The sequence below is a fragment of the Leptosomus discolor genome, chromosome 14, assembly GCF_034619465.1.
Source record: "Leptosomus discolor isolate bLepDis1 chromosome 14, bLepDis1.hap2, whole genome shotgun sequence".
Classification (NCBI taxonomy): Eukaryota; Metazoa; Chordata; class Aves; order Leptosomiformes; family Leptosomidae; genus Leptosomus; species Leptosomus discolor.
This window is the reverse complement of record NC_141404.1, coordinates 2,010,545-2,028,251: the sequence shown is the minus strand read 5'-3', so window position 1 is coordinate 2,028,251 and position 17,707 is coordinate 2,010,545. Positions and strand designations below refer to the sequence as shown.

The 17,707-nt window shown below is 58.3% G+C and overlaps 1 protein-coding gene across 1 annotated transcript in view; it reads right to left on the bottom strand.

The window, feature by feature from the left end:
• Positions 1–1,008: 1,008 nt before the first annotated feature.
• HS3ST6 (heparan sulfate-glucosamine 3-sulfotransferase 6) overlaps positions 1,009–17,707 on the bottom strand; it is a 39,640-nt gene continuing 22,941 nt past the window's right edge. Inside the window, exon 2 of the mRNA XM_086473001.1 lies at positions 1,009–1,627. Coding sequence (XP_086329127.1) covers positions 1,009–1,627 — 619 coding nt within the window. The remainder of the gene's footprint in view (positions 1,628–17,707) is intronic.

Sequence of the window (17,707 nt, the reverse complement as noted above, 5' to 3'; positions counted from 1 at the left end):
TGCGCGGTGGAGGAAACCACAGCCAAAGCCTATCTGCAAGCAAGGCAGGGCCTGAGGGCCCTTGAAAGCACATAATTAGCTCATTAAAGAGACAAACACAAGTCACTAATAAGATATTAGAGGTTAATTAAATGTTTTCGCCATCTTTAATTAAGGGAAAACTAGTTAATTCAGATTAAACTAATTTCTGCAGCCTCCCATGACGGCCCTCTATGGCTGCAGATTTGAAAATCTATTGAGATTATTGAACTGAAAGGTCAGAGATTTGGGGCTTTTGTCTGCTCTGCTTGGGTGAGTTCGGGGGAATCAGGGATTTTCACCCTAAGGGTTAGAAATGCCCCGCTTTATCATCTGGGCTACCCAAAGAACATAAGAAGGTATGTGATACGCAACTCCCTCTCCCTAACCCTGGACCTGGCATTTATTCAAAACTCCTGCCCTTAATTGTTTTTCTTAACTAGGAAATTCCTGCCGATGATTTTCTGTCTGCAAAACATACCCCACGCTTGGGGTCTGCCGCTCGGCCGGCCTCACCCACCGCCCCACGGCAGCCGCTGCCGGTGCTCAGCACCGCAATTGGATTCAGCAAAAAACCCACTGGCCGCGTGCCCCAGAGGCTGACTGGTTTCCAAAGCTTTTATTGTGGATGGCAGAGCCATCCTCCCCCCCCCCCACGCACCCATCCACGCACTCACACGCCACCCAGAATGGTCACGGTTAACAGAGATTAACAAGATTTATATTGAAGAATATTTAATCTGGTCAGGGAGGGGAGAGGGGTCATCTGTGGTTTTATTTCTTAAATATTTCTCTCTACTCCAGAAGGGTCCGTTTTCTTGCCAGAAAAGGTCCAATATAAATTAGAACGAAGGGAGGAGGTTGCTGGTGGGGCAGCCAGGAGCATCCCTGAACCAACGGCAGCCACGAGCATCCCTGGACCCGCAGTCCTGGCTCCGCACACTGCTGGGCAGAGTAGGTCCTGGCACCGCGGTGTGCCCTGTGGATGGCTCAGTCCCACCCAAAGTCCTGCCCTGTCATCTGATAAAACTTCATGTTGAAGGGTCTGTAAAACTCCCGCAAGCGCTGGACCACCTGCCCGTCGATTTTGGGGTGCGGCCGCCCCTTGGATTTCCCCAGGCAGCGGGGCTTGCTGCCGCCCTCCGGCTTCTTCAGGCAGGGAAAGCCCTTGGTCTCATTAAAATAGAAATGTTTGTCCGTCACCACCCTCTTGAGACCCAGAAAGTCCTGGACACGGCCCATCTCCCCGGCCGGGTCGCTGACGAGCCTCTCCCCACTGACAAAGAGGAATTTGGAGAGGGGGAAGTACTGCAGCCAGTTGTCCAGGTGCTTGGCGTAGATCCCGATCCTTACCGCGCTCCAGCTCGTGTCGATCAGTCCCGTGCTGGCGTTTTTGAAGGCCAGAGCCTGGAAGCTGGGGATAGCGGGGTTTTTGGAAAGCGTCTGCGTGTAGTCCGAGATGGCGCGGGTGACGGGGTTGCGCACCACCACGATCAGCTTCGTGTCTCGAGACATGTTGTAGATGCGCCGGGGAGCCTCCTTGGTGACGAAGTAGCTGGGGGTCTTCTCCATCGTGATCTGCCCCTCCAGCGTCCGCGGCATCAGGCTCCTGGGGAGAGAAAGGGACACGGTCAGGGCTTGAGGCACGGCTGCTCCCACTCGATGCCATGACGGGGGCGAGCGGGAGCAAGCTCCAAACCTCGGCCAGGAATGCCCAGGGGCTCCTCAACCCTTCTCCTCCATCCCAGCGAGTTTCAGGGGTGGCAACCGGCACCTCAACCCGCGTGTTTTGGGACGGGGCTGGTTTTCATCCCAGCCTTCGGACAGGTTTTTTGTCCTGGAGATGCCAACTCGCCACGTAGGTTTCCAAAGGGGAAAAATCTCATCACGAGGGTGTGCACCCGCGGGGGCGAAGCCCAAGCAGCGGCTGGGGAGGCAGATGCCCACCATGGCTCCCAGCTCCTCTGCCTCCAGACAGCAAGCAGTTAAGGCCGGAAAAAGACTGTTTCCTTTTTTTATAAAAAAAGGCAGAAAAATCTCTCAGGGCTCAGCCTTTGTGCTGTGTAAAATTCACTGCCTTGATTGTTCCCTTGTGCACTTTAATGAGGCATTAATTGCCGGAGAAATTACCCAGGCATGTCACCCTATGAGGAGAGCCAGGGGCTGCAGAGCGGGTCCCTCTGCCACCAGCACAGGCACCTGCCACAGCGCCCCTCATGCCCCCCCAGAGCCCTTCATGTCCCCCCATGTCTTGGGGGTGGACACGTCCCCTCTGGCCATCCTGGTGAAAAGGGGACTTGCTTTCCCCAACGGTGGATCCCTCCAAGCCAGGACGGCAGGGCCAGCCAGGAGGGAGCTCACGGCTCCCTGCGGGCACGGCACCAGCGTGGCTCCCCGACACGCAATGCCACCCCGAGCCGCTGCTGCTCCCCACGGGTTCCTTTGCTGGCAGACAGTGCAGGTGTGCCAGGGGACCGACAGCTCTCGCTGCTGCGTCCCAGCCACGTCCCACCAGCTCGCTCCCACGTCACCCGGCACGGGAGCCCTCGCTGAGGGACCCCACGCGGATGCAGAGATGGAGCTCGCTCTTCATGGGGTCCTCTGGGATTGAAACGGCTTCATCTCCCCTGTGCTGTCACAAGCCACAGTCCCCATTCCCTCCGTCGGGCTCAGGGTGACACACATGCTCCCCCTCCCCGGCCACGTAAAGCAGAGAAGTCTCTTGCTGAAAGCCCCTGGGCTGGAAACTCATTCTGCTCGGAGCACAGCAGCGTTCTACCCCGGTGCCAGGGGCTCAGCCCTGCTGTCCACCTGACCCAGGCAGCTGTCCTTGCACTGGGACTGTCCCAAGCAGGAGGCTGCTTCCCTGCAGGGAGGGGACACGAGGCTTCCAGAAGTTTGCTTCATACTTTGGGAAATGATAAAACCACTTCAACAGTTCTTCTGAAATAAAAACGACACGTCTGGGTGCCCACAGAAAGACATCTACAGAGCAAGCATGTCCTTTGCTCCCACCTGGGACTTTCCTTAGAAGGTGGCAGAGCATTTAACCCAGCAGGCAAGTGCTGGTTTCCCATGGGAAACTGAGGCACCGAGTAATGACGTGGCTCGTGCAGGAGGTGCTGTGTAGATGCCTACATTCATCCAGCCAACAAACATCGACCATCTTGACACAAAATCACTTGAATGGGTCAGCAAACACATGGGGATCCAGCCTGAGCTGCTCCACACCCAGAGGCACCCCAGGATGAGCTCCAGGGATCAGGAAGTCTCTTGGAAAAAGTACCGATACCTGAATATTAACTGTGACAAGGGATAAAATGAAGCAAAATTCAAGTCTAACCGAGACATTTTACTTAATCGAAAGGAGGGAGTTGGGACTGGACAGACTCTTTCCTACAAGGACTTTCCAAATTTCCTGAACTTGGAAGAATTCTGGTTTTAAAATACACTCGCCCTGGTGCGTCCCCTGCACCCCTGGGGCTGCTCCACCCCGTGTCCCTCGGGGCTCGCTGGAAAGGAGAAGAGCTCCAGGCAGGGGCAGGGGTTTTTTAACGTTGCTTGTCTGAGGCCAAGCCAACCCACGCAAGAGCAGCGATTGCTCCAACCCCCCGCTCAGGGCTTCCCGGTGGGAACGCTGGCAGAGCAGGAGGACGAGGACGGACCCTCCTGCCGGGCTGCAGCTGGGTCCCGCACTGGGGCTGGCTCTTGGCAGCAGCGTTTCGGGGTCGGACGGCGTGTTTCAGGGATCCCCATCCCGCTGCTCGGCGCGATGGCACCGGAGGGTTGGGCCTGGCGGTGGAGCTGGGTCCCCACGGTGGGAGGGGGTGGGCCACGCAGCAGCCGGGGCTGTGCAGTGGGGAAGCCAGGGCTCTGCCCAGCAGCATCTGTTCCTTATGTAATGGGAAAAGGCTTGAGGTTTCTGGATTTTTTTCCCCTGGACGCAGGAAAGAACACTTTATTAAAAGCATTTGCAAGCGATGCCGGGGCCCCGCACAACTCCCTCCCCCAAACAGGAGGCAAAAGCCACTTGTGGCTTCCCCCCCACACTCTTTTTTGGGGGGGTTTTTTTGGACAGTGCCAGCATTTTCAGAGCCACTTCTCACCCCTGGCATCACCACCAAACAGCCCAGCCTCTCCGTTGGGCACCACTTGTGCCCAGGCAGGCAGGATGCCCTTGGGGGGTGCACGCATCCTGGGGCAGTGATGGGTGGTTTCCCCAAACTTTTCAGCACCTTTGCCCCCCCCTCCCCAAATAACCATGCTCACCAGAGGGGCTGACGGCCGGGGTTCCCACTGGGAAGCACCTTTCCAAGCCAGGATCAGGCCCTTACAGCCCCACACCCCGTCCCCTCCCCGCGGCGCTTGCCCAGAGGCAAGCCGTAACCAACCGCCCATCTCCGAACGCCGCTGTCAGCACAACTCCAACCCGCTCCTTGGGCTTCCCCCCGCCAGCCAAGCCAGCAAAGCATCTATAACTCCATTATCGCGTCCAGAAACCTGCCACAGGGTTTGCCAGGCTGCTTCCCGCAGCTTCTCTGGGTGACTTATGGGGACATTGCTGCAGCGCTTCCCCGGTTGCCACCGGGATTTCTGCACAGCGAAACAGCTCACCCACCCAAAACCCTCTCTCAGCAAACATGGGCTTAAGACCTAAAACAATCCCTCTCCTCAGGGGGCAATAAAATGTTTATTATCAAACAGCAAACACTTGGGATGACGTGATCCGAGAGCCAGGAGAGCCCACGCTGAACCGAAACGCTGCTTTTCTCAGCCTGTGCTCCCCAAACCGGCACGGATTTGACCCAAGCTCAGGAATTCATGGTTGCGCTCAGCTTTTGTAAAAACACGATGGTTTGGGTTTGCTGCACTTGCCATCGCGCTGCTCCTGAGGACATAAACCGGAGAGGAAACCCGTGAGCTGCCCCCACGACGGCGGTGCTCTCCGAGAGCTCTCACGCAGCGACCGCAAAGAACGACGTGAGTCTGGCTGCCCCGGCAAAGGTTTTGCTAAAATATTTCAATAAAAGTCGTTTTACCCTCCCGCTTCCTTTTTGCAGAGGGACAGCGAGGGCCAGGCTGAGCCCCACGGTGCCAAGTCCATCCCTAAGGGGGCTGTGGGCCAGAGGGACCCCCAGGACACCCCCACCCAGCGGTACCAGCACCTTCCCAGCGCTCACCCCGCTGACCTGGGGCTTCTCAGCACACAGGAACGTCACCGACTTTAATTAAAGCCAACCACACCTTCCTAGGCTTAATTAAAATGTAATGACAATATCACTTTTAACGAGAGCCCGTGTTTGGGGAGGAATTCCCAACTCCGTTTGCAGAGGTACTGCCCGAGAAGCGGCGAGCGGCTCCCGCGCCTGTGAGCTGCGACGGGGTGCAGAAACCTTCCCCCGCCACCAGCACAGCCCCATACTTGGTCCCCCCGCCAGGACCAGCGATGCCCCGTGCCAAACCCCCGCTAGACGGGTCCCTCAGAGCCGTAAGCTCTGCGAGCCAGCACTCGGGGGGACCCTCGGACAGGCTGCAGCACACCCAGAGCTTTGTTTCTGAGGGGAAGGAAAGGCACACGACCCCCCCCCCCCCCCCCCCCGAGCTGGACGCCGCTGACTCGGATTGAAACGCTCGATCCCACGCTCGGTTAATGCGGAGCCACCCGCCGCTGGGGTCGGGGTGGCAGCAGAGGAGCTGGGTCCCAACATCATCCCGGGACCGTGTCGGGAGCGGCAGCCTCGGAGGAGTTCATTGTGCAACACCTCCTCTTCCTCAGCAGCTCGATCCCTCCCAGCTACTCGCAGGATAATTACCTATTTCACATTTTCATTAACTCCCTAATGCTTTCCCCTAAACTACCCCAGTTAATTATTGATAACCCCCGTCTCCCTCCGGATCTGGCTTAAACTGGCAAAGAGCAGACCAGGCTTCTGTTGCGCCCCACTTTAGCGCAAGCACTGGAAACTTTAATTACGTTGACAGTTAATTCTTATTGACCTTAAGAAAACGCCTCGGGAATGCTAAGCATCGCCTACAGGTAGGCGACACTGCACCGAGGGAGCACCTCGGCAGCCTTGGAGGGAATTTGTATTTCAGGAGGAGACTGTGTGCCCAGGGGGAGGAATAAAATTCTTTTTTACCTTTCTATTAAGCTGACAAATTAGGGAGTAAAACAACTGGCACTTGAGAGGCATCAGAAATGGGATTTCCTAGGTAGAAATACCCAACGTGTGAAGCTGCTAAAGCTTCAAGAAAACAGCAAAACTGTGGAGAGGGGTGGAAAATGCCACTATCTACTTCAAAGCCTCCTGGGAGCTGTTTCGCTCATCGTTTTCACCAAGTTTTCCTTTCCACCCACCCCAGTGACCCTTCCTCATCCTCCTCTCACCCTCCAGGCTGCGGTACCCGGTTGTTTGGAGGCTGTGATCGCCGCCGTACCACCCCGTGCTTCGCACGGGCAGCCAGCCGCGACCCAGGGCTGTGGTTACCAGTCACTGAGGGGCTGAGCCGACCAGCTCGGGTCTGTAACATCCCCTAATTGCTCTCAGCCCACAGCATTTCCAAGGGCTGCCGGACCTCTCCGGGACGTTCCCTCTATTAGAGTCACTGGGAAATTGCAGATTACGGCTGTGCTCCCGGGGGGCCCTCGTTTAGATTAATTACCTCCTCTGTGGAGGTAGCAAGATGCAATAACTTACAGCCCTGATAAAAATGCAGAAAGCTGCATTAAATACAGATTAACAGCCATAGCAGGCAGGTAATCAAAGCAGACTTCAAAACACTGCGCCGACATAACTTTCCAGGGTTAATTGGTTCATGATTCCTCGACTCCGGGACGATTTTGTTGCAGACGGAGGAGAACCCCTCCCAGTACCACGCTGAGAGCAGAAAGTAACAGATGCGCCCGTTGGAGGACAACCTCGCTGATAAATAAGTCTCCAGCCCGACAACACCCCTGCGATAGCACCCACAGCTCGCACGGCAGCTTCACGTGTGGGGCAGGCTCTGCCCACACCTCAGCCCCCTGAAAACGCCGAGCAGTATCTGTAGGATGGATGCAGCTCCAACCTGCGCTAGGAGCGTGCAGGGAGGCCCCGAACCCCTGGATAAACCACAGGCGCGGGTGATGGGCGCCATCCGGATCAGGGCTTGCAGGTCCTATGTTATCACCAACAGTGGAAGAGAAAAGGAGGGGAATAAAAAAAAACCCTTCTCCATTATTATTTAAAAAAAACAAGCACTGACAAAAAAAAAAAAGCCCCCCACAAAAGCAAGTGAAAGGCGAAGGGATTTCTGCCGGAGGGGATATGGTTGAGAGCTTTCCGCAGGGCCAAAGAAAGTGACTCTTTCAAGGCGATGCGATGGGCGATGGGATGACGTGGGGGACAAAACCGGCCCGGACAGCCCAGCTTAGCGCCGGTGACGGCCCCGCTCGCCCGCCCCAGCCCAGCCTTGTCTGGGCAGGGGGCACCCAGTGGCGTCCGGCTGCGGTTCCAAGGGGACCTCCCCTCTCAAAGGCAGGGTGACAGGCTGCCCGGGACAGGGCTCAATGGGGGGACAGAACCTTTTTTGTGTAGATGTAAAACAGTTTGGAACCAGGAGAGGGGGACAAGGCTTGGGACAGATTTATCCTCTCCCAGCAGACACCCAGTACCACCCGGATCTGCATATGAATCGCCCCAACAGGCTTATCTCACCCGGGGGGGACAAGGCTGCCTTTGTGGCCACACAGCAGCTATGAAGTTGTTAAACTGGAACCAGTTATGTAGACTTCAGGATACCGGCCTTTTCCTTCGAGGCAGCTAAAACAGCAGCACCTTTGCTGGGAAGCAGGGAGGGAGAAAGCAGCGAAGGGGAAAGGATGCCGGGAGGGACAGATCCAGCCTCGTGTCCCTGCTCCCGCCTCCGCCAAGGAGACCCCGGCTACCGGTGGGGCACGCCAGACCCCCCCCATTCCCCAAAGCAGGGTGGGGGGCAGCCTTGCTTACGCCAAACCCAGTCCCCTCCGTCACCTCTCCTCTTCCCGGAGGAAGCACCAGGGCATCTGTTGAACCTCAGCGCAAGGCACGGAAGGCTGAACTCGCCGGCAAGCCGCCCGGGAGCAAATTAGGCCATGTTCTTTTTTAGTCCTAATTACTGTGATATTTCCCCCTCTCCTTCCCCGCTGCCCCCTCGGAGGAGGCAGCGGGTCCTGCCAGCACCTCCCCGAGCAGGCAGAGCCCCCCGGGCGCTTTCCATCCCAGGCCTGCCTCCATTATTTTTGATTCTTTCACCGATTCAAAAATGTGCAAATGAGGCCAGGGCTTCCCAATCAGGCCTGGCCAGGAGCTAATTGGCTTTAAGCAGAGAAACCTGAATATGCTAATGAAGGCAGTAACAAGCCTGTGATGCGCCTGGAAGGGGAGCCAAGCCCTCGGCTCAACGATCGGCTGACTCTGAGACACGTCAATTAACAACAAGGAAGATAATTTATTAATGCTCCTTTGCACCCCCCTGCCCTTTGCTCCTAATTACAGCTTGATACATGAAACATCACGGAGGTTTGCCGGGTCCTGCCGCAGCCCCGATCCCAGCCACACCATCCCTGGGCAGCCCCGAGCATCTCCTCCTGCCCCCCGAGCCGCCTCTCGCTGGGGCAATAGCCCAGGACCATGAACTGGAGGGTCTCCAGCCAGCACAAAGGACCCCAGAGCTCTCCCACCACCAGACCACGGGGGACGGGGTCCCTGGGCTGGGATGCAGCCACGTCAGGGGGCAAAAGATGCTCAGAGAAGGGAGACACGACGGGCTGGGTGGTGCTGCCGGCCAGGACTGCTCCTCGTGGGGTCCGAGCCCCCCCAGACCCTTCCCAAGGGGCTCCCCTGCCGGCTGCAGAGCCCGGCTGCTTCGTCCTGCGAAGGGCCCAGGCTGCAAAGCACGGGGCGGGGGGGGAGACAGCACTGGGGTCTGTTGGGGGGGGCTCCGGGAAGGGCCAGGAGCCGGAGAGTTTTGCGTTTGACTTAGCATCGAGATCTGGGAGATGTGGAGCGAGGGAAAGGGGAGAAGCTGACGGCAGCATTAGCATTTCTAATGGAGTAGCTGCTTTCACAAGTCACCCGACACGCAGTTATTAACCTCAATAAGAACCGAGGCCATTTGGGAAACTATGGCTGCTTTGTCCATCTATCCCTGTGCGCCCCGAGTCCCCAGCCCTGGCAGGAAGGTGAGAAAAAGCCAGTTCCCTCCCCCCACACCCCCCGCCCCCCAAACCCCGCAGGGCAGCTGCAGCCCCCCTGCATCCGCCTCTGCTCCCACGCAGACCCAGACCCGCTCCCCTCCGCCGCCCGGCATTTGCATCGCCACCGCGCTCCTGTTTATGGCTGGGGGTTGCAATTATGGGCAGCTCGAGGCCCTGAAGGGTTTTTTTTTTTTTTCCTTTGCGTGGTTATTCCAGCGGGGTCATTAAGGCCAAAGGGCTCCCAGTGAATGCACATAACGGCATATGATTATGAAAAGCAGAAACCAGTTAATAAGGGCACGGCCCCTTCCCTGCTCGGAAGCGACAGTGCTGGAGGAAGAGGCTGCTTGGCCCCTGTTAGCACCCAGGGGACACGGTCCCTCTTTGCCCTCCTCCTACGACGCATGGGGTCACCCCAAAAATGCAGAGCGGCTGAACTCGCTGAACAGGCGTCAACGGGGACCTGCCGCAGGACCTGCCGTGGCCGGCAGCGCCAGCGTCCCCCCTGTGCTCTTGCCAAGGGTGGTGCCCCTCGGCCAAGGCGCAAGGCCACGGCCGCCCTGGGACTCCTGCTCGCCCCTGGAGGCATTGCCCAAGGCTGCAGCAGTGAGCATCGGGCACCCCACGGTCCACGGGGACATGTGCTACCCCCAGAGCTCACCCAGGGAGAGAGGAACAGCAGGACGGTGCCGCCTGCAGCCCTCAACTGCAGGAAGGGGACCTGAAACCAAACCAACCTCGTGGTCCCAGGAGCAATATTTGACTCACAGCGAGCAAAGACGTATTTCGAACAACCAGTCGTGAAAAAGCAGCAGAACCCGCTGCTTGGGTTAAAGCAGGTGGGAAGCGGAACAGCTACGTGGATCCCCCAAAACCCTACAGAAAGCCTGGGCTGACACGTGCCCGGCCTCGGTGGGTCGCTGGACTGGGGCCAGTACAAGGCGAGGGCAGGGCTGCAGCGGGCACACACGGCCCTCTCCATCCCTCTGGAATGAAGCGCGTCTGCCCGGCAGCAATTAGAAACCATCTTCTGGCGGCTCGCTCCCCGGTGTCCCTTTGATTCCCGAGTCCCCCTGGCCTCGGGGGCGTGGGGACAGCCTGTGGCAGGTGTCTTGCCTGTGACCCGGGTCAATCGAGGGCTCTGATCTCCAAATGACCCTTCCCAGCAGTGAATATGTACCCACGCTCAAACAGCTTGCAGATGAAGGAGCAACAGACTGGAGATGATTTATTCAGGAATTAAAGGTTCAGTACCCCTTTTAAGGGCTGCGCCTCGGCACTGTCAGCCTTCATTGCACACAATTAAAGGGGTTAGCTGCCCCGGCCCGCCGCGGCCCTCCTCCCTTCCAGGGGAATGAAATCAAACAAAACCAACCCCCCCCCCCCGCCCCGCACATCCCCGCCAAGCCCCGGTCCGGTCCCTCCAGCACCTAGTTGGGGGCACTGCAGAAGGACTTGCAAACTCAGCGCATGAGCGGCCAGGGAAGCTGCTCCGGCTCCGTTCTCTGCCAGGGACCAGCTTGGCTCTGCCGGGGATGGAGGGACGCAGCCGCCGGGGTTTTGGCCCCGCTCGCAGGAGGGGATGCTCGGGGTCGGGGTCTCTGCTCGGCTCGTGGCAGCGGGAGCCCCGGTGCCACCCGTGCAAAGCCCGTTCCTGCAGCTGGGGCTTGGCGAGATGCTCCTGGAGCCCTGGACCGGGCAGGGTTTATTCCTCCTCCTGTTTACACCTCCGGAGCAAGACCCAGCCCCGGCAGCAAGACTCGATCCCCCTCCACCACCTCGGCACCTTCAGGCTCCGAGCAGGGAAGGAGCCAGTCATGTGTGAGCTCACGCCAGCATAATTCAACCACAGCCTCGAATTTCCCTCTCACACCTGAGAAGGGAGATAAGGACAAAAATTGGCATCGTCTGGATGATTTTTTTCCCTTCTAAGTTGTGAGAACTGACGCGGTGGTTTGGCTGTGAGGGGGGGGAGCATCGCTCGCGGGCGCGAGCAGCAGGAATTCAATGAAAAGCTTCCTTCCTCTTATAAAAGAAAAGGAAGAAATCTGCTGGCAGCAGCCGCTGCTGATAATCTCTTTCCAAGGCAGTAAATTTTCCTGCAGCTACCCGGGCAAGTAATCCAGCAGATTATTACACCTTTCAGCAGAATCAGCCTTTTAAATACGCTCTCCCCTCACCGTGCACCTTGTGTTTTATGACCTGACTTGCCGTCTGAGCACGGGGAAACACAAATTACGCTCCTCTGCAACCAGAGTACAGGCACCGGTGACAAATTTTATACCTCTGGTAACCGGGATCCTCAGGCGCATCAATAAATAAGGAAAATTTGCTCTTAAAGCTGCCTGGGGCTCCGCATCACTGCGGCACGACAGCCTGGGGAGGGGAAGGGACCCCCGGCCGCTGCGCTGGGCAAGCACCCTGCTAGCCCAGGCAATTGCAATGCACACGCCGCTGGGACGGGCGTAACACGATTAACGCATACTTATACGCTTCTAATGGCCAGCTATTTTTTACGGACCAGTTGTCCCCAGTCTGAGCACTCCAGGCAGGCAGCACGCTCCTGGCAGGCCGTTCAGATGCAAAATTTATTGCCGTTAAAAAAATAGAAACCCCCCACCCCGAGATCGCTATAAATATGTCTAAGGTCTTTGTTTTCAATTACAAATAAAAAATACACATATTGGTTTTCACTCAATTATCCTCCTGCAGCAACGGGCTGATCGTTCCTGGTTTCCCACCTAGACAGAGGAGAGCACAGGAAGGACATAAAACCCCTCAAAATCGCCTGTTTTTCAGGTTTAAAGTTACGTGGCCAGCAGAAACGGGAATTCCTCCACTTCCCGATGCTTGAGTGGGTGAAAGGAAAACCAGCAGTTCCTAAAAGACAACTGGGAAAGCACAAGGGCATCAAGACAGGTTTCCCCGTGGCACAGCACTCTCAGGTCACAGGCATGAGCGGTGCCAACACCCATCCCTCTGACCACCTCTTCCCCAGTGACTCTGCCTCACCCCACGCAGCCAAACTACGGCCAGATCCCGCCTGGATGCTCCGGGGATGGAAAAGTCGGGCACCCACCGTGCACCCAGCGCCGCGGCCGCGCTCGCCTCCGCCCCGGGAGCAGCTCGGGCGCAGGGGTTTCCCCGCGCAGCCTCCGGGCAATGCCCGATCCCAAGGGTCTCTGTGCCCGCGGTGTTTTTCTCTCCCACGGCTTAACCCCACGCACGGCACAGGAGCATCTGCTGCTTTGGGGAGGGGACATTGAAAAAAAACCCCACACCACCCCCCACCACGCCGAGGAGCTGCAACACTCGAATTTGAGGCAAAACCCTCCAATATTTCAAATGCATCGCCTCCACGCGGTGCCACGTGCTGGGGGACAGTGGCTGCAGGCAGTCCCAGCCCATGAGCAGAGCCACAAGCTCTCAGCTAATTAGGTCAGACTAATTAGCCAGGGTGAAGTGCCGGTGGCAGGATCTCTGCGGCGATGGGTGCCTGGGTTCCCTCCTCACCTCCACCACGGGGTGCAGGCGAGGGGCATTCCCAGCAGCCGGGGCAGCCCTGCCCAGCCCTGGGGAGGGTGCGTGGGCAGGACCCCCACGTCGGACACCCCGGTCCCAGCCCCGTCGCAGGTGCAGGAGCAGCGGGAGCTGGTACGAGGGAGGAAGAAAAGAGGAACCCGCACATGTCTGCCAGAGCGAGCCCTTCCCGCTGGCCGGCGAATTGACAGCTGCTTTGATTTGATTAGCAGATGCTGATGAGGCATCGAGACAAGTCCCCGGAGCCATGAATAATTTCAGTGTGTTTGTGTTTATTTGATCTCAGGATGGGGCTGGCCTCGTCCAGCCCCGGCCCAGCCCCTCGCAGAGCGATGGGGAAGGGGCTGCCGGGCTCTCCAGATGGCCACTCCGAGGCCACCGCTGGCAGAGCTGGCTGTCCCCCTCCGGCACGTGCTCCAGGGAGGAGAGAGCCCTTCGCCGTGCTCTTCTCCATCCTCTGTCCGCACCTCCTGCACAGCCATCCCACCGGGTTGGGGGGTGAGGAAGGGAACCCCCAGCAGCTTTCGGGGAAGAGAAGAGATCCCCCCTCCCAGCCTCATAACTCATCCCAACATTTTCAAGTCTTTTTTACCTTTTCTCCTCTTCTAAACAGACAAAAATGGGAACTTTGCAGTTTCTGGTTCCCGGAGCAGAGATGGGATGGTAAGCCATGTGCCAGGGCCACCAGGTCCTGCTGGTGTCACCAAGGGTCAGGCGCTCTTTAGAAAGCGATTGATGCCTTTCAGAGTAAGGAATTGGCCATAAACCCCCACAGCCCGACACACAAACCCAGTAGCTGGTACCTCTGGACCAGTGTGCCCAAGCACTGCACCAGGTATCAGGCATCCCCCGTGAATGGGGGTGGAAAGGAGAGCTGGCCTAGGCTCCAAACTGGAGAACCAGTACAAAATGCTACCGGCGGAAAGGATCAAGAAAAACTCCCTCCCTGGGTGCCCCCGGGATGCTCAGCTCCTCTGCCCCAGCACCGTGGTGTGCGATGGCACGGGACCCAGCCAGGGCTGAAGAAAGGGGGTCTGAGCCCAGGGCAAGAGCTGAGATGCCTCTCATGGCTCCTCCCGGGGTGGCTTCGGGAGAAGATGACCCAGGACCACGCTCAGCAGGCACAGCCCTTGCCATGATGCTGCCGAGGGTCTCCCTGTGTCTCCCTGACTGAGGACCCCAGGTCCTATTCCAGTAGGCAGCAGAAGCTAGGCACACAGTCCCTGTTTTAAACCAAGCAAATGCAACTGCCTTAACAAAAGCTATTGTAAGGTAATTCTCTCACCCACGGAGCCTTCCACATCCACTTTAAAATGGCACTGGTTGGGTGTGATGACTTAAGAGATCAAAGATGTTCCGAGCGAGGCGAGAGCCTGACCCCTGCCATCAGAGTAACGCCTCTCCCATCACCATGTGCTGATCCAGCACGTGGCGAGTCCAGCAACCACACTTCATGGAGCCTTCTGCAAAAATGCCTTCCCAGTCTGGCTCTCCCCTGCTGAACAAGCACCGAGTCCTGCTCGAAACTTCAGCTTCAAACTAACCACGAGTCGCTCTGAAACGCATCCAAAACTGTCTCATTTCTACCTAAGAAAACATAAATCAGGCCTCGCTGGGGAACTGGAGCCAGGTCTGAGGTCTGCAACGAAGCCGCGGGGATCCATCAGCAGTTTCCAGTGACAGTTTTAAGCTCTCTTGGCCAGATCCACAAAGGTATTTGGGAACCTAAAGCTCACCAAACCCACCAGTGACTGCGCACCTCAATCGCCCTGTGAACCCCGCTTCTCCGAAGAGGAGAATCAAGCTGGTGCCTCACTCTGCCCCGGCTTCCCACACCCTCCACCCCAGCCTGCCGCAGCCTCGGCTGGCCGGGAGCATCTCCCCACACCACCCCTGCACGCAGGGACCCCGTGCCCCGCAGCACCAAAACCCTCCAGCGCCAGACACCCCTCACCGGCAGCTGCCGCCGGCACCGGGGGCTGAGCAGGAGGGTGCCCTGGGCTGCCCGCAGCGAGGAGGGACAGGAGCCAGCAGTGTCACTCCTGCCCTCGCTGCGCGGTGCTGGGCCAGCCCGGCTCTCCTCAGAGCGAGCAGCAGCTTCGACAAACAGCCCAAAGCGATGCAGGAGCTGTGGGGCTTGGCCCGAGGGAGGAAAAGCACCATATTGGGGCAATTCCCTGAGTTTAGAGAAACCTCGGCGGGTGCCTGGGCCGGGTTCAAGAGCTGGCAGATGAGCAGCATCATTTGCAGCATCAGCTCTTGGCTGGCGCGCGGGGACCCTCCGCAGGGCTACCGGGGGGGGGGGGCTCGGGGCAGCGACCAGATGTCCCGCGGGCACGAGGCCCCGGGAGCCACTGCAGGTGTGGGGCAGGGGGGCGGCCCGCGGCGGGGAGGAGGGGGAGGCAGCGATGCCGCAGCTGCGCGCAGGCAGGAGGGGCAGAAATGTGCTGAGGCTGCAATGTCGCCATCGCAGACCCCCCCAGCCCTGCCGCCCCGGACCCCGGCCGCGGTCGGGCTGCGGGCAGGATCCGGCCGTTCGCATCTCTCCAAGTGAACTCACGCGGTGGTTACCCTCGATGCCTTGCGACGGCTGCCTGCAAGGACGCTGGGATGGAGCCAGGGCTGCCCAGCCCTCCTCCTCCTCGCCACCTTCAGTGGCCAAACAGGGTGAAGGAGCCGTAACCGCATCTGAAAGCAGAGAGGTTTCACTCTGCGGCTGGAGAACAAAGCCCAGAGGGTGCCCAAAAGCCCCCCGGGCAAGCGCAAACCATCCCCTTGTCTCCTCCTTCCCCACAGCAGAGGTCACAACAAGCATCCATCAGCCCAAACCCCTGCGTCCCCCCAGTTTCTGCATCGGTGCTGCCATTTGCACCCTCCCTCCCTGGCTTTGGGGGTCGAAGGGGAAACTTCGACTTAAAACCCCCTTGTCATGGTCACCATCTCTGCACCCAGCTGGTGCCCACCCAGAGCAGCTCCCGGCCCTCTGCAAAGCACGTGCTGGGTGTGCTACAGCTCACGACAGCTCCGAGCTGGAGGAGCTTGACTGCTCTCCCCGTCTTCACCAACGACAAAAAAAAACAGAAATACGGTTTGTTTGGTGTTTGTCTCGGGTACAATGCTGTCATGCTGCTCTTGTTGGGATGGAAAATGCATCCAGTTTTCCACAGAAACAAAAAAAGATTCCCCATCTGTGTCAAATTTGTAATACAGCCTGGGGGAAGATGGGAAACAAATTTAGCGCTCTTTTTTTTTTTTTTTTTTTTTTTTTGGCTATCAGAAAAAGCCCCGTTTCCTAGCGAAGAGCAGAGCCGAGCTTCGCCCCGGAGCACGGCGGCGATGTGAGCCACCACCGCTTGCACAGCCCGAGCTGCTCCGTGCCACCCCACCCCGCGGCCTGTGCCGAAACGCCGGCAGGAGCCGGGCAAAGGGAATGGGGAGAGGAGCCCCGACACGCAGCTCACGGCCCCGGGGCAGCTGCCAAATGGTTCTTCTCCCCAACAACCTGCTCAGCCCTTTCCATGCGCGTGCAGGACTTCCCTCCCCAGTCTGCAGCCCGTCACATGGGAGCTAATAACTGTTTCCTCCACAGATAAGGGAGAAGCCTCAGAAATCCAGCCAAACCCAGACAACAAGGCTTTGGGATGCTGGGGATGCTGCTGGGCGCCCAGCGGGACAGCAGCCCGTCCCCCTCCGCATCCCCTCGCACCGCGGTTCAGCTGGTCCCCAGGCGAAGGAAATCCCCCACCGAGGAGGGAGACGTGGGTGGATTACGCACTTTGCTGAAAAAAAAAACAACAAAAAAAAAAAACCCCAAGCTGTTTCTGCAGCTCTAGAGAAAGGGGCCACGCAGCCGTGGGGAATAACACAGAGGATGCAGGGGTTTCTCCAGCCCCGTGCCCAGACTGGAGCTCCCAGCTCCCCGTTGGCAGCACTGGATGAGCCCCAGGTGCTCGGGTGGAGATGGGCGAGCTCCATCCGCAGCCCGGCAGGTTCGGGTCTCTCGCCCCAGCTCCCTTCCTCCCTTCCTCCAGCAGGAACAACTGGGAATTCTCTAACAAAACATTTCTTCACTGGAAAAGCATCGGTTTGTGGCAACCGGAGCTGTTTGTGGGAAAGGACGGGATTTTGATTATTTTTAGCCCGGCTTCCTAAGGAAATGTGGCTTAAGCAATCACACGGTCTGTCTGCCTGTCCGCCCAGCCGTCTGCCCGTCTTCCCCCAGCCACGTCTGATCCCCCCGGCCGATTCCAGCCGGATTCGATGGAGGACAAGGATCAAAAATAGGAAGTTTGCACATTTCCATGGCAAGCTGGGGCCAAGTAGTGGCTGGGACCCCCGCCGCCACCCTCGGCTCAGGGCAAGGACTCTCCAGCACAGCCCAAAACCCAGCAGCCCCATCCACGCCAGCCCCACCAGGAGACTGCTTTGCTGGGCTTCAGGCTCCCCAGGTCCCGCTCAGTGCCAGGGTATCCGGGCAAACAGCGTTGCGGAGGAAGGAGAAATACACTCCTTGCCACTAAACCTCATTTGCAGAAGTTGGAAAGACTCTCAGTTCTCTTCTCCTTAAGCAGCTCCCCAGGCAGAGCCACCCTTGGCAGCCATCCCTGCCCACCACCACCAGGCAGCAAGCAGGAAAGTCCTTCCCGGAGCCAGCGGCTGGATTCTGCCAGGTCTTGGGCATCAGTAAATAACAGCAGCCAGGCCAGACATCCTAAGGGTCACAGTCCTGACCTTACACCCCAGGCTAACGCCTGCTGCTGGCTTGTCCCCAAACTGCCTTTTTCATAAGGAAAAAAAAAAAATGAGCAAGCATCCCAGCCGGCGGTAGCGTGTCTCGCTGCCGCAGCCCCTCTTCCCGAGGGGAAAACCAGCCTCGGGTCGGGCAAAGCGCTGCCTCGGCAGCGGGCAGGGCAGCGCAGGAGGGACTCACCC